Source organism: Notothenia coriiceps, unplaced genomic scaffold (assembly GCF_000735185.1).
Source record: "Notothenia coriiceps isolate Sejong01 unplaced genomic scaffold, NC01 NC01_scaffold00037246, whole genome shotgun sequence".
In the NCBI taxonomy this organism is placed as follows: Eukaryota; Metazoa; Chordata; class Actinopteri; order Perciformes; family Nototheniidae; genus Notothenia; species Notothenia coriiceps.
This window is the reverse complement of record NW_011369947.1, coordinates 8,167,298-8,186,274: the sequence shown is the minus strand read 5'-3', so window position 1 is coordinate 8,186,274 and position 18,977 is coordinate 8,167,298. Positions and strand designations below refer to the sequence as shown.

Below are 18,977 nucleotides of genomic sequence, written 5' to 3'. Positions count from 1 at the left end.
GTGCAAAGCAGCTGTGCTTGTTTTATTTTGTGACCTTTGATAATAGTGAAGCCATTACAGGTGGTGTTGCTCATCAGGTGGGATGTAGGTGGGAGATGAAGAGTAGAAAAGTGAGGATAAGGGGGAGAAATGTGCACTCTCGCAGTCTGTGATGCCTTGGAATGATTGTCGTGTATATTTAGCTCAGTGTGTGGCAACACAAAGACAGCTGTGCCAGCTCACATTTATTTTAGCCTTGTGTTGGTCCCTCCTGTCACTTTAACCAGACCCATGCCTGTAAATAGTCTTTGTCGCTGACAGACGGTTGAGACGAATCACAAGCTGCAGAACTGAGATATTATCTTTAGATATTAATACAGGGTTTGGGGATCTAAATGAACTAAGCTGAATCTCAGGCTCAGTTTTAGATGTTTGCTTCAGGCTACACCAGCATCACTGATGTTTTTCCTGCCTCTTGTGTCCAGTAATAATCCTTAGCCCACAACCTCTTGACCTTTTAGCAAGAATAGAGCCCCATTATGTCTCCTGCAGTAAGCTTTAAACCCTATTTAGTGCGTCCAAAACAGGATGCCAGAAGTGCAACTCCCCGACCTACCCAGCCTGAATCCCCTCTCCTCCCTCTGGGAATTGGAGCTCCATCAGCAGTCAGTCACACCAGAAGTGGAGGACGGATGGGGTAAATGGGCAGAAGATAAGATAATTGATGATATCAAAAAAGTGTTCCTGTCTATCCGCTTTTTAAATAGTTAATAAGTTATTACTTAGTTGAAATTAGTCATTTTAAAATTAGAAAATGTCTTTACAGAGAGGGCGCCCTAAAGCGAGTTAAAATCCAATGTGTGGAACTTTACTGAATAAGACAAGAATATGTAAAGAATGAGGATCAGGGCTTTAGGTCTTTTAAGGGGCAGGGGGTAACAGAGGGGAATAGCAAAAGAACTGGGGTGGTGGTGGGGGGTGTTGAGGTTTGCACGACAGGCCTGATCTGTTCGCTCAGGGGGTCAAATGGCCCTTCACAAAAAAGCGGATCAAATGACCTGGCTTTAATGGACCTGAGGTTGTCTGTCTGTCTCCTTGTTGGTGTGTTTACAGGTCTGCCCACTGTCAGTCACCGGTCACACACACACACACACACACACACACACACACACACACACACACACACACACACACACACACACACACACACACACACACACACATACACACACTCTGCCTCCGCTGCCCAGAACAATATCTGACCCCAGGCGCTGATACCGGACTCGACTTAGAGCTGGAGCTGAATGAAGTTAGTCGAATTCTTATTGGATCCATATAGCACGAAACCAAAAGACCCCGAGGTGGACATCTAACCTGGTTACAGAGAGCAAACAAAAGTGTTTCAACGCAGGGCCCAGTATAAACAGGTATATGATTATTTACACAAACGCAAACTTGCATACCAACACATCATGCAATAGATACATATCACATAGCCATGTAGCCTAAAAGTACATGTGGTAGAAACACACACACGGTACAGGAGGCATAGAAAGAAAAAGTGGAAAGAGAAAAGCGTCTTTCTTGATCCCATCTTTCCTCCTCTCCCCAGAGGGACACAGAATGAGACTATTGTTGTCTGTCTCTACTCTTTGCAGCCATCATTTTTCATCTTGCGCAACTGTGCTCTTCACATAGTTTGGATACCCTACACGTATACGATCCACATCAAGTGTGTAAAAAAGGCCTGCCCCATGAGATCCACACCATGCCAATTTCCCCTGCTGGTTGTGATTGGACATGTGGTATTGGGCTCTTTAGTGTTGTCACATTTGTTCTCAGTGGTGTGGTATTGTGGGAACGCTGAGGGGGCGGAGGGCAGACAGGCTAAACAGGGCTCTTCTTTAAAGTGAATAAAAAGTCTTTAGTGCGAGTAAAATCCTGTTTTTCATTCAGGTTTTTTTTACACACTCTGGCATACGTACGCAGACATGTGTGCTCACTTGAGGCACCCTGACAGTCCTGTCTCTGATTAGATGTTTTCTGCAAGTGCAGCCCATGTGTGCTGGGTATGAGGCTACCTTTGCTTATGGAAGGGAACTCAAACACTGCAGACTGCTACAGTAACTTCACTTTGAACAAAAGAACCTGCATCTGGCTGCCAAAATGAACACCAGTGACTCAGTGCACTGGGCACGAGACATTTAAAGCATCCTTGCGTTATTCAGTGGAGGTATTGACAGATTCTTTACATGTATTCATACAATATCGGAGAAGTATAAAGGGAAACAAAAGCCATGAGTCGTGTGATTAGTCGTTTCTTATTTAAGCCATGCTTGCCTTTGCTTTATCCAAATGTCCATCAACCCTACAATCAGATGTATAAGGTTTAATGCAATACACTTTTTCATAATTTATTTACTTATGCTCAAATAAACATAGGTGGACATCGTACCTCTGATTTCTTCCTGTTCTTTCTCCCATGCGAACCTTGTTCAATCAAACACTCCTACATTTGACAGATTTATTTCTTTATGGTCAACTTGATCTCAAACTTAATCTCATTTTAAGAGCTACAATCCTGCTTCCACCTTAGTTCTTGTCAGTTTCTTTAATGCTTGGTTTGACTGGTTTAGGCAGAGTGGGGCTGAGCCAAAACCACCACTGTCGCTTTCAATTGACAGGATCTCAGTCGTCGTTTGATTGGCGCTCTGGTTTTTTTGGAGGGGGGGGGGCTGCTGTGATTCAGTCAAGATGTTTCCACTTTGGAGAACTGTAACAGGATAATGCCATAATAAGGTTGCCAGCACATTATTCACACACACACACACACACACACACACACACACACACACACACACACACACACACCTACACACACACCTGCAGACTTGGAGTCTAAGAGAGCCGGGTTTCTCATCAGTTGCAATTGAGTTCTTCCATGTCTGTACTTTGCTGTTGTATGCCTTTTTATTTTCTCCTCCTTTGTTCTGTTCATTCTCTTCTACATGTACAGTTAGAAATACAGATGTCAGGTCATCTATATTGGAGGGACGGGAGTACTTAAGTCGGGGACAGCAAAAAGTCTCAGACCACTGTAGAGTTTGATGCTCAATGCTGCGTTAACAAGCTGCCCTGATTATTCCTTCCACTCTCCCTTCCAGTTATTTTCTCCCCCCTTGTATCTACTATCCTTCTTTCGCTCTTGTTCTCACTCTCTTAACCTCTCGTTCTTGCTGCTCGCACTTCATACCGTCCAACCTTTCTTTGGCCCTGAGTCAAGCACTGCTTTTAAAAATCTTTTGCCAGGGGATCGGCCCCTTTCTGGCAACCTATCTTTCATCTTTCTGCTCAAAATCGTTATACCTTGGAGGACTTTAAATTGAACCCCTCCCAAAAAACTGTGCCTAAAAGAGCACATTGAATCTTGTTATAGCACCACATCTGTTATAATGAAATCATTGGAAACTATTATGGTCCAACATCTTAAAACAAGAACAGGTAACATCCTTTTAAATTTGCCTGCGAGCAAGGTCGCAGCATGGAAGATGCACCTTGACGAACAGAAAACACATGCTTTCTCTTCTTCATCTGAATTCAACACAATTCAGCCTGATTTACTCCTGTCCAAAATGATTCAATTAGAGTTAAATCCAAACCTTTTTCATGTACTTCAATACAGCTAGTATGGTCAATTCTGTACTTTCCCCCTCCGATAAGGACCTCTTCAGTCTATCCTATTGCTAAACTGCGTGCTGCTAAAAAAGATCTCTATCCAGAGATTATAATGTGTTCTGTGAAATCCTCGTAACTGTGTGTATGTGCTTTGACATCTATAACATGTCATGTATAACTCTATGCTTACATTTCTTAAACAGAGAAAATGTATTTTAGTGTATTCTGATAACGTTTTATTGTATCATATCATCATTTTCAGTTGTTCTTTTTTTTTTTTTTTACAAGTCTTTTTATTTCATTATAGTGTACAAAAAAGTACCGAGACAACAAATCCGAATATAACTCTTCGTAAAAAAAAAAAAAATATTTACAAAAACCAAGTAGTCACACCTACACGCCACCTCCCTCCCTCCCCCTCACACACTCACATGACACCTATAATGTCTTACTACTTTACCNAATACACTGTAATAAAAACTAGGTTTACATTTTGCTCATGCTTTTCTGGGACAAATGTAAATGAAACATTTTTTCATTAATGTTTATTATTTTTAATCGAGATTAAAAATAATAAACATTAATGAAAAAATGTTTCATTTACATTTGTCCCAGAAAAGCATGAGCAAAATGTAAACCTAGTTTTTATTACAGTGTATTTTTTTTTTTAACATAAATTACATTTTTATCACAAAAAAAGATGGACACTTCCATTGTTAAATTTAATCTAGCAAAGAGTATTTTCAAAAACTAATGAGTTAAAGACAATATATATAAGGAATTGTGCATGTTGAATTTAGTTCTGTATTTCTTTTAAACCCTGAAATACAGTATGTCCCGGGTCAATTTGACCCGAACATTACCAAAGGGTGCGAAATGTGAACATAATATAAATGATGACTACCTCTTGTGACATAAGTTGCATACTTTCGTGAATTTCTTGACTCCAAAAGTTAAATGGTAATGTTGCACTGTATTGTATGTGAAGGTAGGTTTAATTTTCACTTCCGTTTTCCCCAGCATATCAAGAAATACATGGCCTACGTTGTTAACACATGCTGAAACTGTCATCACAGTCAAAGTGTGTTAAGGCAAACCTGAGGTTCAGTTTCACATATGGGATTTCTTCACATGTTGCATGTTTTTCCTACGATTGGCACACTAATGTCCAACACAAGAAAATGCAAAAAACTGCATAGGCCTACTGGTCAAAATGTTGTTATACTTTAACTGACTTTATGACATCTTTTGAATTTAGATTAGATATAAAGACTACATTCTACTAAAACTGTAAACATGGGACACAATATATACAGGAAGTTAAAGTTTTGGCAGTTATATTTTTTGAAAAATACAAAAAACCTTATTATGTAATTTCTGTGAAAACGCCCTTTTTTTCCCTTTTGACGGTTCAACACCCCTGCCTTGTTGTTGCAACCTGCTTTTGTGGGGTAATATGAGAGACCTGTGTCTACAAGGAGAAGTGAAACAGTTAACTTCATTTCCTGCCTTCTTAACCGGCATCAAACCGCCACCCCTGTAGGCCTGCTGTTTTACATCCAGTGTCTGTAAACAATCTGAGGTTTGATTTCAGTGGCTTTAACAGAGATTGGTTTATCATTCTCTGTTCAGTAATCTTCTAAATGAGTATGGATCCTGCTATTCTTCTTCTTGTGATGTTAGCTGGAGTATCGCATGGTAAAATACTCATTTTTAGAGAAACATTATAATATTGTGTAAAAGGTGAATTATTAATCTGGTTTTATTTGATTATGCATTTTTCTAGCTTTCCTTCCAGCTGCTGAGACTAAATGTAAGGCCTCGCAGAACATGTCTCAGTGCTCTGCTATCCTCGGAGGATCTGTGTCCATCCAAGTGATGAACAATGCAAGCGGCCATCGGCTGGGGTGCAAGAGACAGCTTCCCACCGGGCCCAGAATTGTGTTCAATCTGAAGAAAGAAAGAGTGACAATACATGAGTCTTTAAAAAACAGGACGGAGTTTTTCATCAACAATGGGACCCTGAAGATCACACACGTGGAGAGGAATGATTCAGGGGAGTACAATGTGGAAATCTTTCAGCACGACGGGGTCCCCCTGAGAAAAGTCCATTTTGAACTGGTTGTTAAAGGCAAGTGTTTATCTTCCAGCTTATTTATGCTTTAATGTTTCTGTATACTATTTTAAAGTACGTACAAAAGGTAATCATCATGGGGAAGTGAGAATACAAAACCCAGTGGACACACATGTGGAAGAATAGAAGATTAAAGGAGAATGTTTAAGAATCTTCTGTACTGTAATATTTACTGTACGCCTTATATCTGATAATATAGTGCAGTGTAGTGTTTCTTCTTGAAATTGTCTTTCAAGAATTTCTTAACCTCCTCATTCCTGTGACATTCGATGATGACAAATGACTCAAAATCTACTTAAAAATAATAAAAATAAAACTGAGTCCTGCCTTGCACATTAGCAAATCATTCCTGAGAAAATTCTTGAAGGCAGTGGCGGCGTCAGGGTATGGCTGGGGTAGGCTACAGCCATACCAAGAAATGGCTTAGCCCCACCTTAGCCCCACCATGAAAAATGATGTTAAAGTAAGCAAAATAAAGTCCGCCAACTCGCGCGGAGTAAATTGCACAGACGGCAGTTAGTAAGATTGATTTCAGTAGCCACTTGTCTGGAAATACCGAAGACTAGAAACGGTTTTGAAAACTTTTGTCACGTAGAGATCGTCTTCTCAATAGAACATCTTTGATAATGTCTTCTNGTCTCTCATAGTTGAGGTATACCTAGGATGAAAATTACAGGCCTCTTTCATCTTTTTAAGTGGGAGAACTTGCACAATTGGTGGCTGACTAAATACTTTTTTGCCCCACTGTACATAAAGATTGAACATCCCAACTCTGTGAAGACATTGCTTTACACTTACAGGAGGTATCCATTTCCCCCCCAAGTGGCTCCCACATTCAGGGCACGCGGGTGGTTTGTGGCGGGTGACATACACAAATGAACATCCAGGATTTAGACACCTTCCTCTCCCTCTCCGGGTGTATGTCTTTAAAGACTGAAAATGGGAGGGAAACAAGTTCATGTATCTCAGCTGTTACTGCTACATTACAGAACCCAATTACTTTAATCCTAAATAATGATATTCTTCATGTAGACACTGAGCTTTCCAATTTCAGTAATGACATTTATAAGATTGATGAATAATGAGGGTGCTTACCATTTTATAGCAAGGATTGGCACTTGGGTCTCTGTTCACTGGGCCCACGGAGCCAACACTTGGCAAAGATTTGGGCTCTAGCAGGTTCTGAAGTGATGGACAAATCACTTCAGTGCATTAGTAAAATCACTTCTCTGTGATTAAAAGCCCTAATAATTCTTTAATAAATTAAGCTAATTTAGCTAATTGGAAGAAGGACATTTAAGTCTCACCTGGAAGGGTATGATGGCAACCAACGGGGTAGTTTCCCCCTGTACCTGCTGCACCATGGCCCCACTGTAACCACTAGCAGCAAGTGTTGTCTCATTTCCTTTCAGCGTGAACCCGTTTGCTGAGAGGCCAGCAGAGACCTGGGAGACATGTTCGTCTGTGGAGGCCAGAGCTTGGCATGAAACAGAGGAAGAAGAGCAGGGTGGGATCCCTTGGGTGTCGGAGAGATTAGACGATACTTCAGTTTCCTCTACAATGTTGTCGACAACAATGGCGTGCTCACAAAGCTCCACCTCACCGGCCAACACAAGAGGTGTGGGCTGGGTCTCCTGGGTGAGAGTTCCCTCCACATGAGGGTCCTGAGAGCCCAGCTGCTGATTTGAGGAGCCGCCTTTAGCCAGGAGAAAGTAACTGCCTCTGGGGAGGATTTTGCGGAAGCCTGGCAAGTCTTTGGAGGGACTGGGAGGCGACTGAGGGAAAAGCAGAATAAAGAATATTGTTCATGGCTGTCCAGAGAATCACTCTGCGATATCTAAGACAACACTATATTAGCAGGAAAAAACTGTTTTATCTCTGCTGTGGTACTTCATTTAAAAGGGCCACTTCATTCCAACACTAGTTTAGCTTGCACAAGTGAAATGTGTTTATTACAAATTAAATCAGTAATAATATCAGTAATAAAATCAGCTATCAAATCAGTTATTATAGACTTTTCAGCAACTTGTTTTGCACTTTTTGAAAATAAAGATGATCAATGGCCGCTATACTTTTAAGTTAGAGTTGCACTTGGCAACAACCATGTTTACCGATAGGTGATCAGTAAACATCAAATAAAAGCAGTAGGAATATTTGACCATGGAAAGAATATATATTTTACACAGCTCGAAAATTGTTAGTGTTATTAGGCCTTTTATGTAAAACAGTTGAGGAAGTAGCTTACTGTATCTACGCCCTCCTTCTCAGACTTGGCCTTCTCCAGATAGTAACCTTTCTCGGCAACGCTGAGCCTTTTCCAGCTCTCACTGATTCTTTTGTTAATCTCTGATTGTGGTAGATTAGGGATTTCCTGTTGCATAATCTGATGAACATCAAAGAAGTATAGAAGAAAGGCAGACCTAAGAGACAGACAGAGTACAAGTACAATCAGAACAAGCAAATGTAGGAGTCATTTCTCTCTTTCTAGAGGCTTTAAACACGTCTATAATGTTTTTTCCAAGATATTGTAACATCTGTGTGTGAAAGTCATTTGAGCTAGTATGGATATTACCTGGGTTTCTTAGATTTCTCAACACTGTCTTCATGACCTTTGCTTTTCCTCTTTTTTGGGGTTGTCATCTTTATTTGGCTGTAGAAGCTCTCCACCTCCTCAGTCACTTTCACAACCTCAAACACCCCCACTTTCTCCATGAACTCCAAAAGGCTAAGGGCCAAGTAGAAAACAGTATGAGATTAGTTGGCTGTTCATGTTTAAACATTCACAAAATGTAGAGTTTTATCAGATGTTGTATCAGACTGCATGCATTTTGGCTGAAGTAATGTTTATTAAATACATATTGCTTTGCATAATATGCCATCCATATATGCTAACGCCCTACTTTGTAGACCCTAGAATGTTTCAACTGAGACATGATTCTGCAGCATCACTCCTCTGCAATTAAATGACAGCACTGATTTACTGCAGTTTATTATAGTTGAATATCTCAGCTGATGAGTCAGAGGAAAAGATAGATCCTGTGTCTAATAAAAGCCACACAGTGGTAGAGAATAACTACGGGCTGGTACTTCATGCAGAGAAAATATAGCACAACGGTGTCTTAGTAAAAAATAAAATCGGGTCATGCATGAGGCTCTGAGAGAGTCTAAACAGAGTGCTAACATGTTAAAATCAATGGTCCTTCCCTGCTTAAAAGTGGGTTTAATGGCGTGTGCTTATACTGCATGCACAGCCAGCGAGTTAGCCAATGAAATGCCTTCTTATTGAAGCCTTACCTACGATGGCTCGGAGCTCTACAAACACCTTTAGAAGTCGCCGACACAGTCAGGCATTGTCCTGAAGGTAAGTAATGCCAACACCAGGCTTTACTTTATATTACATTAAGGATTGGCGATACATAAATGTCTGTTAAGTATTTTTCGTTTCTCGTCGACTTGTAAAAAACATGGCGATTTGTTGCTATGGTCCTCAACCAATCAAATGCCATAATAAACAGCTGCGGGCCAATCACGGAAGACGTTTTTAACACGTGAAAGTAACTTGTGCGTCCCATGATGGTCCAATTGGCATTATTTCCCCTCCCCTACCGGTTTTGCCTCAAGTCCCGCCCTTCTATGCTGTGATTGGCTCGTTACTTACATGAACCTTTGTGATTGGATGAAAGCTCAGCCGTTTTCCTCAGAGTTGTCGGCGGTTGTGTTTTCGGGTTATATGCGGTTATATGTCTCCATCAACTGCTTCAATCATAGGTTTCTAACTACCAACGGCGCCGTCCTATATCCTAAAAGCCCAAATTGCCAATACAACAATGGCAAAAATCTACAAACACTTTAACCCAGACCAAACTAATCGAACGTAAAGTGTCCCAGGCCTATGAGTCGATCACTGATCACCCTAATGAGCAAATATGGCGGGTGACAAGGTGAGTGAGTTCTGTGTTCTTGCTTCAAATGTATTATTTTAAAGTGTTTCTTTAGGTGACTGCATCTGCAAGAGGAGGGCGAGAAACATGTTATGTTCAGCAGCAATTGGCGGTGTGAAATTACATTTCAAGGATGATGGTCGCTTGTAAATTAACTGAATCTATCCTTGAGCCGGTTATAAATTAGGTAGCCATTAACGGTAGCAAACCATCAAACTTCGACAAAAGGAACAGTTTTGTTACAGAAGTTTGCATGGTTTATATGCCAGCAACCATAACTATAGGCTCAGTTTTACACCAACGTTTGTTATCCTCAGTTACATTAACTTTCAATTGTATTTGTTACACGGTTTTCTTATAAAATTGTGATGCATTACTTTTATTTTAGGATCCCCTGAAACAGTTGAAAGATCTGACGCAGCTCAAAAGTCAGTTGGAGGAAATCCAGAGGCGAGTGGAGAACGAAGTGACACTAGGAATCCCTCCGGTGAGATAAATAACCTGCACTGAACGACGTCCACCCACACTGGTACCTGAACAGTTAAATGTATATTTAGCCTTGCTCACATATGATCAGATGATCAGACCTGATCAGAGTTGAACTATTTTTGTTAATTCTCTCTTATTTTATTATTATCTTCATATCTCTGTGTATATTCCTATGTGTGCTGCCTGTGTTTCTCTTTTATTCGGTTGCTGCTATAACACCTGAATTTCCCTACGGGACTCAACAAAGGTCCATCTTATCTTAAATGCGACCACACCATTTTAAATATTTAGTCGATTTAATTCCCATGGTTAATAAATACAAATTTGCCTTTTTGTGAGCTGGTTGTTAGTCCCTCATTCACCTTTTGTGTTAATGCAGTTAAAAAGCATTGAGTTTATTTGATTTGTTTTGTCTTATGACTTCCTTAAATATCCCCTCTTTTGTATAGCTATCTTTGACTATATCCTTTTATTGTGCTTAATTAATTCCCCTACTTCCTACTCATCAATGTGTTAAATATTCTGTATGGCATTTCTGATGCTAATATTTTCTTCCACTTGTAGGGAGGCTCAGTGTTGGGATCACCATTTCTGAAGGGCTTTCTGGCCGGCTATGCGGTGGCCAAGCTACGTTCCTCTGCCTTCCTGGGACTACTAGTGGGTACAGCCACTGGTATATACGCGGCACAGAACTATCCAGTGCCCAACATTGAACGAACGGTGAAAGACTATATAAACAGCTTGAAGAAAGGACCAAAATAATTTGGGCTGACTGTTAGTTTGGTCAGTGAAATAACAAGAAAAAGAGATGCAGCTGCTGCCTTGACGGAGTCTTGTGACGGATCAGCCTTAACGTAAACTTGAATATAATGACATAACTGGAATTGTATTGGGGACTCAAAGCAAAAGACTGCAGTTTTTATTAGCATTTTGTTTCAGGTTCAGTTAATTACTGCCATTTAGTTTCAGCTTGTGTATGTTTGATGTTGGCACAAAATGGAGGACTATGTATTTCAAGAGTGCTTGGTCCATCTGATTATAAAAAAGGCCTGCTGCCTGGAGCAGTTATCTAGGCATGTTAGAATTTTAATTGGTCATGTGCAAAACATGCAGTAATTCCTCCAAGTGTCTGCTACGCCCTTATTGTTCAGTTTAAAATATATACACAAAGTATTACAAAACAAAGAGCTTCTAAGTATTTTGTAATAGAAATTGAAATGGTTGAGAATTATAGTTATTTATTTATTTTTGCACTATAGCTACTATTCAGATTAGTTAAAGTTAAGAGTTTATTTTGAGTCATAAAGGATGATTGCGGTCCAGAATTTTGGGACCAGATCCCCAGACAGGCTCAGGAGACAGTGGGTGAAAAGGGTTCTGTGGGGGGTCCTCTTTGGGCTGATGGTCCTTATCTATGGCTCTCATGCCCCACTCATCACCCTCACCAAGGTGAATGGTCAAGTCCCTTTCAACCCATCATCGTGTGTTTTCATGATTGAACTATCCAAACTCCTGGTTTCTCTGGCCTCTCTTGTTCTAACCGAGGGTACATCCGCCTTACAAGCTCCTCCACCTCTCCTCCGCGTGGCCCCCTACGCAGTCCCTGCCCTCCTCTACGCCCTCAACAACAACCTAGTGGTTCTCATGCAGGCCTACATGGACCCAAGCTCATACCAGGTCCTTTCTAACCTGAAAATTGCCTCCACCGCCCTGCTGTACTCCTTCTGCCTGGGCAAGAGGCTCCGTCCTTCTCAGTGGTTAGCTCTGGGGCTTCTCATGTGCGCAGGGGTGTGCCACAGCTACAGCAGTCTGGATCTAGGAGACCCCGTGAGGGTTGAAGCGGAGGAAGGTCCCAGGATTCATATCACAGCTTGGGGGCTTTTCCTTGTGCTGGTGTACTGCTGTGTTTCAGGGCTGGCAGCAGTTTACACAGAGAGGGTCCTGAAGAGCCAGAAGCTGCCCCTCAGCCTGCAGAATATCTACCTCTATGTGTTCGGTGTGGCCATCAACGGGCTCTCCTCCTTCTCCTTTATAACAGGGGAGAAGAGCTTTCTGGAGGGATACTCGGGGGTGGTTTGGGTTATTATAGCGGGGCAGGCAGCCAACGGTCTCCTCATGTCTGTGGTGCTGAAGCACGGCAGCGGGATCACCAGACTGTTCGTCATTTCCTGCTCCATGCTGGTGAATGCTCTGCTGTCTTGGGCCATGTTAGGGCTGCAGCTCACGCCTTTCTTCCTCCTACCTGTTTCTATGACTGGACTGGCAGCTTACCTTTACTACAGATAGTAAATAACTGAACCACGAGGCTCATTGAACTCATGACAGTCCAGCTGTACCTGCTAGTTTTCCAGATGGGATTTGTTTTCTGCCTTATATCTATCTGCCTTCTGAAATCCAGAATCCAACACATAACCATAAACCAAATAAGTGAACATGTATTTCAGCTGAGCTCTTATTCCACAGTTTGCATCATATTTTAAAATGTATCAATATGTTGTACAGATGTAAGTCCATTGAAGAAATAATAATGCAAGTTTGGGGTATAATATGTTCAGTTCAACATTTCTGAAGAGTGCTGCTTTGTCTATTTGTATTTCGTTCTCTGGCCAGAACACTGTCAAAGATAATGTCTGGTGTTATAAAGTGTGTTAATAAATAACATTGTTTCAACAAATGATGTATTTTTTCCAATTTCATATTAAGCACACAGATTCAAAGACATTTCATTCATATATTTATTGTAGTTGTGATGACAGTTCAGCAGTAGGATCACCTCGCACAGCTAGAGTATCCTTTAACTCTCCGAGTGCTGTAAAAGAAAAATATATTTTGAATGGTGGTGGGAAACAATGTCTTGGCATTCTGACACATTTTATGAGAGCGATGTTGGGGTAATTCTATCTATAATGTAGCCGCAGGTAGTCCTACACACACTGACCTTTACGGAGCTGTCTGTTGTCCGCCTGCAGCTGCTGGTTCTGGGCCGACAGGTAGACGGCGTCCTGCACCGCCTCCAGCAGCACGCTCCGGTACCTGTCCTCAGACATCCTCCTCTGCTCCTCACACACCTGACGAAACACTCTGAACACCTGCAGAGCAGTCAGAAAGTGAACACAGGAACGTATGCTACTGTATTGGATATTTTTTATATAAATCTTTAATAATAGAGGAATATTATTTTAAGTAAAAACCACCTGGACACCTAAATCCTATAAATCGACTTTTTCTTATCCGTAGGGAACATAGGAGTTAACCAAAAAGTGAAACACTACAATAAAAGTTTTCAGGCAAGATTACTCAGAAAACAAATAATTGGTCTTTTTTTCACTGACTTAAAGCTCTCCTATTATACTATTTTTAGGCATATATTACAGGACTTTTTTTTACACATACTCTCTCCAGTACAGCGTTAGCTCTGAGTGTTAGCGATGCTTTCTAATGTAAACACAGACCATATTACTTCCAAAAAAGGTAGCGCATTGTTTCTATTAAGTGAGTAATGTCGTCATGACCGCAGCAAATCTGGATCATCTCCGTTTTTAGAGATGTCGGTAAGGAGGAAAAGAGAGAGGGTTTTATTTTCGGACACTTTGCGAGTCTCCTGACACACGGGGGACACATATTTATGTATAAAAGACATCAAAAAGTGCATTTTGCATAATAGGTGACCTTTAAATAATTTGTGAGCTACTTAACAAAAATGTGTACAAACTACATAATTCTTAAGATTTCTACGTACTTAATACCGCTCATACCATAAGCGGTATAATACACATCAGGCCTTTGTTTGAGAACCCCCTATAATCTAGGTAATAAAACACTGGTTAAAACTAGTACTCGTGAAATGAAACTGTGACATTGGTTGATCCAGTGTCCTCTCACTGAAACAACAGACCTGCAGGCTCTCTTCTCTGAGACAGTGCATCTCTGTTTGGTGTTTCTGATATAGATTCTGCAGGTCGGTCTCAGCCTGCTGGGCCTCGTCGCGCAGGGCCTCCATCTGCAGCACTAGGACCCTCCTCTCTCTGCTCAGCACCAGCAGCTCTCTCTGGGGGCCTTCTGTCTGGAGGAATGGATGAAACCATAAAAAATGCAGGGGAATAACAGCATTAAGTTGCCAATGCTGTGGTTTTACCCTGCCCACAATAAATCCAGCCTTGCATTAATTTAAACTGACTCAGCATCCTCAGCCAAGATAGATCACTTTCTGAATAATATTAAGCAGCAGTGAATCTCATTATCTCACCGGTAGCTGTTCCTGAGCCAAGTCTCTCTCCATCGTCTCCACCTCCTCCTGAATTAATCTCCCGTGGTCCTCTTTAAGTTGTGTCCTCCGTTCCTGTGCTTTGCTGTACTCCAACTCAGACTCAAATTGGCAAAAATAAATTAGTGTGTGCTGCCAAATCTCGCACACATAAATCGTGTTAATATGTTTAATGCTGTATTCACAAAACCTTGTAAACAATGTATCTAATCAGATGTGCAGGCGAAAAATATCATGTTTAATGGATGGAATGCATTACTTGTTGACAGAGGTCAGATTTCTCAGTCGAGGCCCCGTTCTTCAGTGTCTCCTCTCTCAGAGCCTCTCTCAGCTGCTGGATTCTTGCCACTCTCTCGAGCACTTTCTCCACATTCCCTTTACCCTCTGTGGATTTAAGAAACACACGTAAAAAACATGAACGATGATCTTGTATACAAACCGTTTTAATAAATCAGCAAATTACCTCTGATATGTTTTTCCATTTCTTGTTTCAGTTGGGTTTGTAAATGTTTCATGTTGTTCGTACTTTCTCTACTATCTCTGCTGTGCAAATGGATACTCTGGGTTCGACAACTCTGTCAAATGAATGCAAAACTCGGGTTATGAACACATCATCTGCTTAATAAATATATGTTAAACTTGTGGGGATATGTAAACAATAGGAACCTGTGTTTTGTCTTTTATTTTCTTTGACTCTTCCCTTCTCTTCTCCCAGGACTGATCTTTCACAATCTGTCAGTGAGCATCAAAGTGTGTTTGTGTTAATCTTGTCCCCAATATACAATAAATATATTTATATAAGGATGAAGGAATAGTAAAGGAATATGTATGTAAAATGATGTGCATTTTACTAAAATATACTACACAACAACAATTACAATTAAAATAAAAGGCGTATAAGAAATATCAAAAAATTTGTATACCACACACAGTTTTATTTATTTAAATATTATTATTTCAGCCATGAACTAGGTGAGAAGCCCCATTTTATTATAAGCTTCTCTTGTGTATTACCTGCAGATTGTGGGTCAGCTCAGCTAGCCTGATGGTGTTGTGAACGTCATTTTCCCCCTGTGACATCATGACGGCTCTCTGATCCACGATGCTGTCTCTGATCATTTGCTCTGTTGCCCTTGGACACCAGCGGTTAACAAAGGCCTTAGTTACCAAACTTCTTACTGTCTGGGCCAAAGCTAAAGCGGAGGGGGTTTCATCATCTAAAACACCTGATGGGTAAAGAGAGAGGGTTATTTCTATGCAATGAGAATTGCATTGGTGGAAGAAGTGATGAGATACTTCAGTAAAAGTACTAATAGCACAACTGAAAAAATTAATAAATAATCAAGACATTAATTAAAGTTACATCAATATATGTTATAACATTAGAATATAATTTATATTAAATCTTATCCAGTAGTATGCAATAGGCATTCTTACATTGCAACTGGCTGCAAGATCTATTTGTTTTAGCTTTAAATACTGTTGGGTAGTCCAATTTACTGTATGCATTGTAGTTTATAAACACTTTATAGGTGTTTAAAATGTAATCTGAAAAGTAACTAGTATAGTCATAAAAGATCGAGTTGTTCGACAATATATCCTTCTGATAATGTAGTGGAGTAAAAGTACAAAGTAGCATCAAATTAAAAAGTAAGTAGTGTAAAAGTGTCTCAGAATTGTCCTGAGGTACAGTACTTGAGTAAATGTACTGATTCCTCCTCTGATTATGGGTGGGTTGGTCCCAGAGCAGCACTTACCCTGAGGGTGGAGACAGTAGACGAGCACCGTCCTGCTGTTTCCTGTTAGCGCATCATTTAGGAGGGAGGGAAGGATCTTGTCACTAGCTGTGGCTTCACTTTGGGTTTCCTCCACCACCTTCACCAGTGGGCAGACTCTGGACATATTTGTTTAATGTAAGAAAGGAGGACTTTCATGAAAGAAGTCTTTTGTGACATTGAACATACTGTAACTCTGTTTACATAGAAAACAAATGACATTGTTGATTTGACTTGATTAATATTGCTTTGTCACAGCAGATATTTTGACTTGTCATGCATTAACATTGGATTTGTTCTATTAATACATCCCTGTAAACCAAGACAGTGTGACAAAGATCTAGCATGCACAATACCAGGATGCTGAAACAAGAGCAGCTGAATAGAATTCAGAGATTATGAATCAATATATCGTATATAATGTAATCAGCTTTTTCTTTTGTTGTCCTTCATTATGACTTGCTTTGCCACTTTCTTCGAGCTCTTGAATTGGCCATGATCACCAACTATGGACATCTCAAAAACATTTAGACAAAGCTGAGTATCATTTAAAGTGTCTCTGGTCCATGTCATTGATAGCCCACTGTACTGTATGTGAGTGTATGACTGACCCTCTGAGGTCCGTCCTGCTCGCTCCTCCTGCCAGGCTGAACAGCTGCAGTCTGCTGCGGCAAACCTCTGACTCCACCTCTTCTGGATGGAGTTTCCACTCAACAGCTACAGAGAACAGGGAACTACATCTGAGGGAAGAACGCAACACAAACATGTAGAGACAATACCATGAACCACAACCTGATGAGGAAGATAAACATACAACTGCTCCATGACCATCCAATCACTCATGGGATGAATAATCCATTCAAAGCAATTTAACTAATGGATTGAGACGTATTTAACCTGTGCTTTACCTGCTGGAAATGGAGCCTGCATTGGCCTTCAGTGTGTCCCTGCATGTTTCATACAGAGTGTAGGCTTCTTCTGCTGAACACACACACACCTCACATAAACCTCCTATGAGACTGAGGACAAAAGACAAATATGTTCAAAGGTTAAATGTACAAGTGTAAGAACATGGAAAATAAACAACAAACACAATTACAAAATGAGCGTAAGATACTTATTTCACTCACAATTGTACAATCACAAAATACATATATAATTACATGTATGGTGGATTATTTTGGAAAAGACGAAGTGTCTTAGTTTCACTAAGACAGGTTTTGAAAATATTTAGTATTTTTTGGATTTAGATCTTTAATTAAAACCTGTGAAAAATGGAAGCAATACCAAAAGTGTGAAGTGTACTATGTGTTCTGTGTTTATCTTGATCAGTAGTAATCTAGAATCACCTTCCAAGGACGGGGTGTGCCACACGTTTTAGAGTCTCTCTGTTGGGGCTCAGAAGATCCACAGCACTGCCGTCTGGATAAAACTGACAGAGACAGACATCAGATGTTATCTTTCACTATATTGCATCCAATATGATTTATGGTGATGCTGTTAAATAGAAGGACAAACCTGAAGGAACGAAACAGAGATGAAAAGCTCCTCTTTCACTTGTGACAACACACTACTAAACAGATCTGTCAAGACCTAAGACAGAGTTAGGAGGAGTGAGAAAACATAACATCGGCCAATATTAGGTGCAGTTTTGTTTTTTGCTCTACCTGTCTGATCGTGCTGTGGTCAATCAGAGGGGTCATATTCTCCAATGAAGCTCCTCCACATATCAGCAGCGCTCCATTATAACCACCAGATATGGACTCAGTGAGAGGCTGCAGGAGCTCAGGGTGGAAACTCTGAAGATTTATATTCAGACTTTTAGTTTCCACACATCCCAGAAATGTGGTGAGGACAAGCTGTAAAGCGGCTGATTGGAGTAAAGCTGCATTATTTCAATGACATTGGTGTGAATCAGATCACCTGTATGTTGTCCGCAGTCACAACTTGGTCGAAGGAGAAGGACTTAACTTCCTGATTGGAAAACATAAAACAACAGTAAGAGGTTTTAAAAAGCAAATTGTTTTTGAAGCTGATTCAAATGTTTTACCTCATCCGTCCGCGATTTGTATTCCAAACCATGTCCTTCCTCACAAATAACCATAGAGTCTTTACCCCAAAAAAAGAAAAATAACATTCAAACACAAATCCAACAGCAGATCTAATATAAATATGACATTTGTCGTAGCTTTACCTGGGACTGCAGTGAGTATAACTCCCACTCTCACTGTGTCAGCTGCCTCACACATCTGGAGAAACATGTAAAATGGTCAAAAATGTTTCGAACCAATGCATTCTTGATCCCCCCCCACCCCTTTGTTTTAATTAAATCACCCTAACGTTGTTGTCAAAAGCAGATACTTACAGCTGCATTCATGTTCACAGTTGCCATCCCGTGTCGTTGTGTCCAACATCCAACAGGTCCCTTGGGTTTTTGTTACACTGTACTGAAATATTGATGAGTCAGAATCCACTTTCACTGGTCTGGGTGTTCAGGGTGAAGTTACCCAGAAATTCAGCAGAAAATATTGAAGTGCCACCTTCAGCCTTTACAAGGTGGTTATTAGTTTTAATTAATGAGCATTTTTAGTAGAGGTCGTTTATGTTTTGATTTATATTGCTATATAGATAAATTATTCTTGCAAATCATTGTTTGCCAGGTTCCCGGGTGGCATCAATGCAGTTAAAACATTTCAAAATCATTTTTTCTTGCTTATAGT

The 18,977-nt window shown here is 40.5% G+C and overlaps 3 protein-coding genes across 4 annotated transcripts; 1 reads left to right on the top strand and 2 right to left on the bottom strand.

The window, feature by feature from the left end:
* Positions 1–5,436: 5,436 nt before the first annotated feature.
* On the bottom strand, positions 5,437–9,163 carry hmgxb3 (HMG box domain containing 3). Its single transcript, XM_010795550.1, has 7 exons — positions 9,083–9,163; positions 8,361–8,513; positions 8,034–8,208; positions 7,096–7,563; positions 6,884–6,970; positions 6,587–6,721; positions 5,437–5,604 (listed from the first exon to the last, which is right to left on the bottom strand). The coding sequence occupies exons 2-7, from the start codon at positions 8,498–8,500 to the stop codon at positions 5,437–5,439; spliced, it is 1,173 nt and encodes a 390-aa protein (XP_010793852.1). The 5' UTR covers positions 8,501–8,513; positions 9,083–9,163.
* Positions 9,164–9,487: 324 nt separating this feature from the next.
* Positions 9,488–12,888, top strand: LOC104965704 (probable UDP-sugar transporter protein SLC35A4). Its single transcript, XM_010794710.1, has 3 exons — positions 9,488–9,729; positions 10,118–10,216; positions 10,783–12,888. The coding sequence occupies exon 3, from the start codon at positions 11,527–11,529 to the stop codon at positions 12,502–12,504; it is 978 nt and encodes a 325-aa protein (XP_010793012.1). The 5' UTR covers positions 9,488–9,729; positions 10,118–10,216; positions 10,783–11,526; the 3' UTR covers positions 12,505–12,888.
* Positions 12,889–12,942: 54 nt separating this feature from the next.
* On the bottom strand, positions 12,943–18,823 carry LOC104965705 (osmotic avoidance abnormal protein 3). Of its 2 annotated transcripts, XM_010794711.1 has the most exons (18): positions 18,623–18,823; positions 18,452–18,506; positions 18,308–18,366; positions 18,181–18,231; positions 17,925–18,056; positions 17,776–17,850; positions 17,607–17,689; positions 17,166–17,276; positions 16,869–16,997; positions 16,240–16,376; positions 15,497–15,708; positions 15,149–15,214; positions 14,946–15,057; positions 14,742–14,866; positions 14,465–14,584; positions 14,114–14,281; positions 13,157–13,307; positions 12,943–13,027 (listed from the first exon to the last, which is right to left on the bottom strand). In XM_010794711.1, exons 1-18 carry the CDS (start codon positions 18,647–18,649, stop codon positions 12,954–12,956), a joined length of 1,887 nt encoding a protein of 628 aa, XP_010793013.1. In that variant the 5' UTR covers positions 18,650–18,823; the 3' UTR covers positions 12,943–12,953. The 2 variants fall into 2 exon arrangements, with proteins under 2 accessions (XP_010793013.1, XP_010793014.1); XM_010794712.1 differs by lacking the exon at positions 17,776–17,850 and having other exon boundaries at positions 18,623–18,822.
* Between the last annotated feature and the right edge of the window lie 154 nt (positions 18,824–18,977).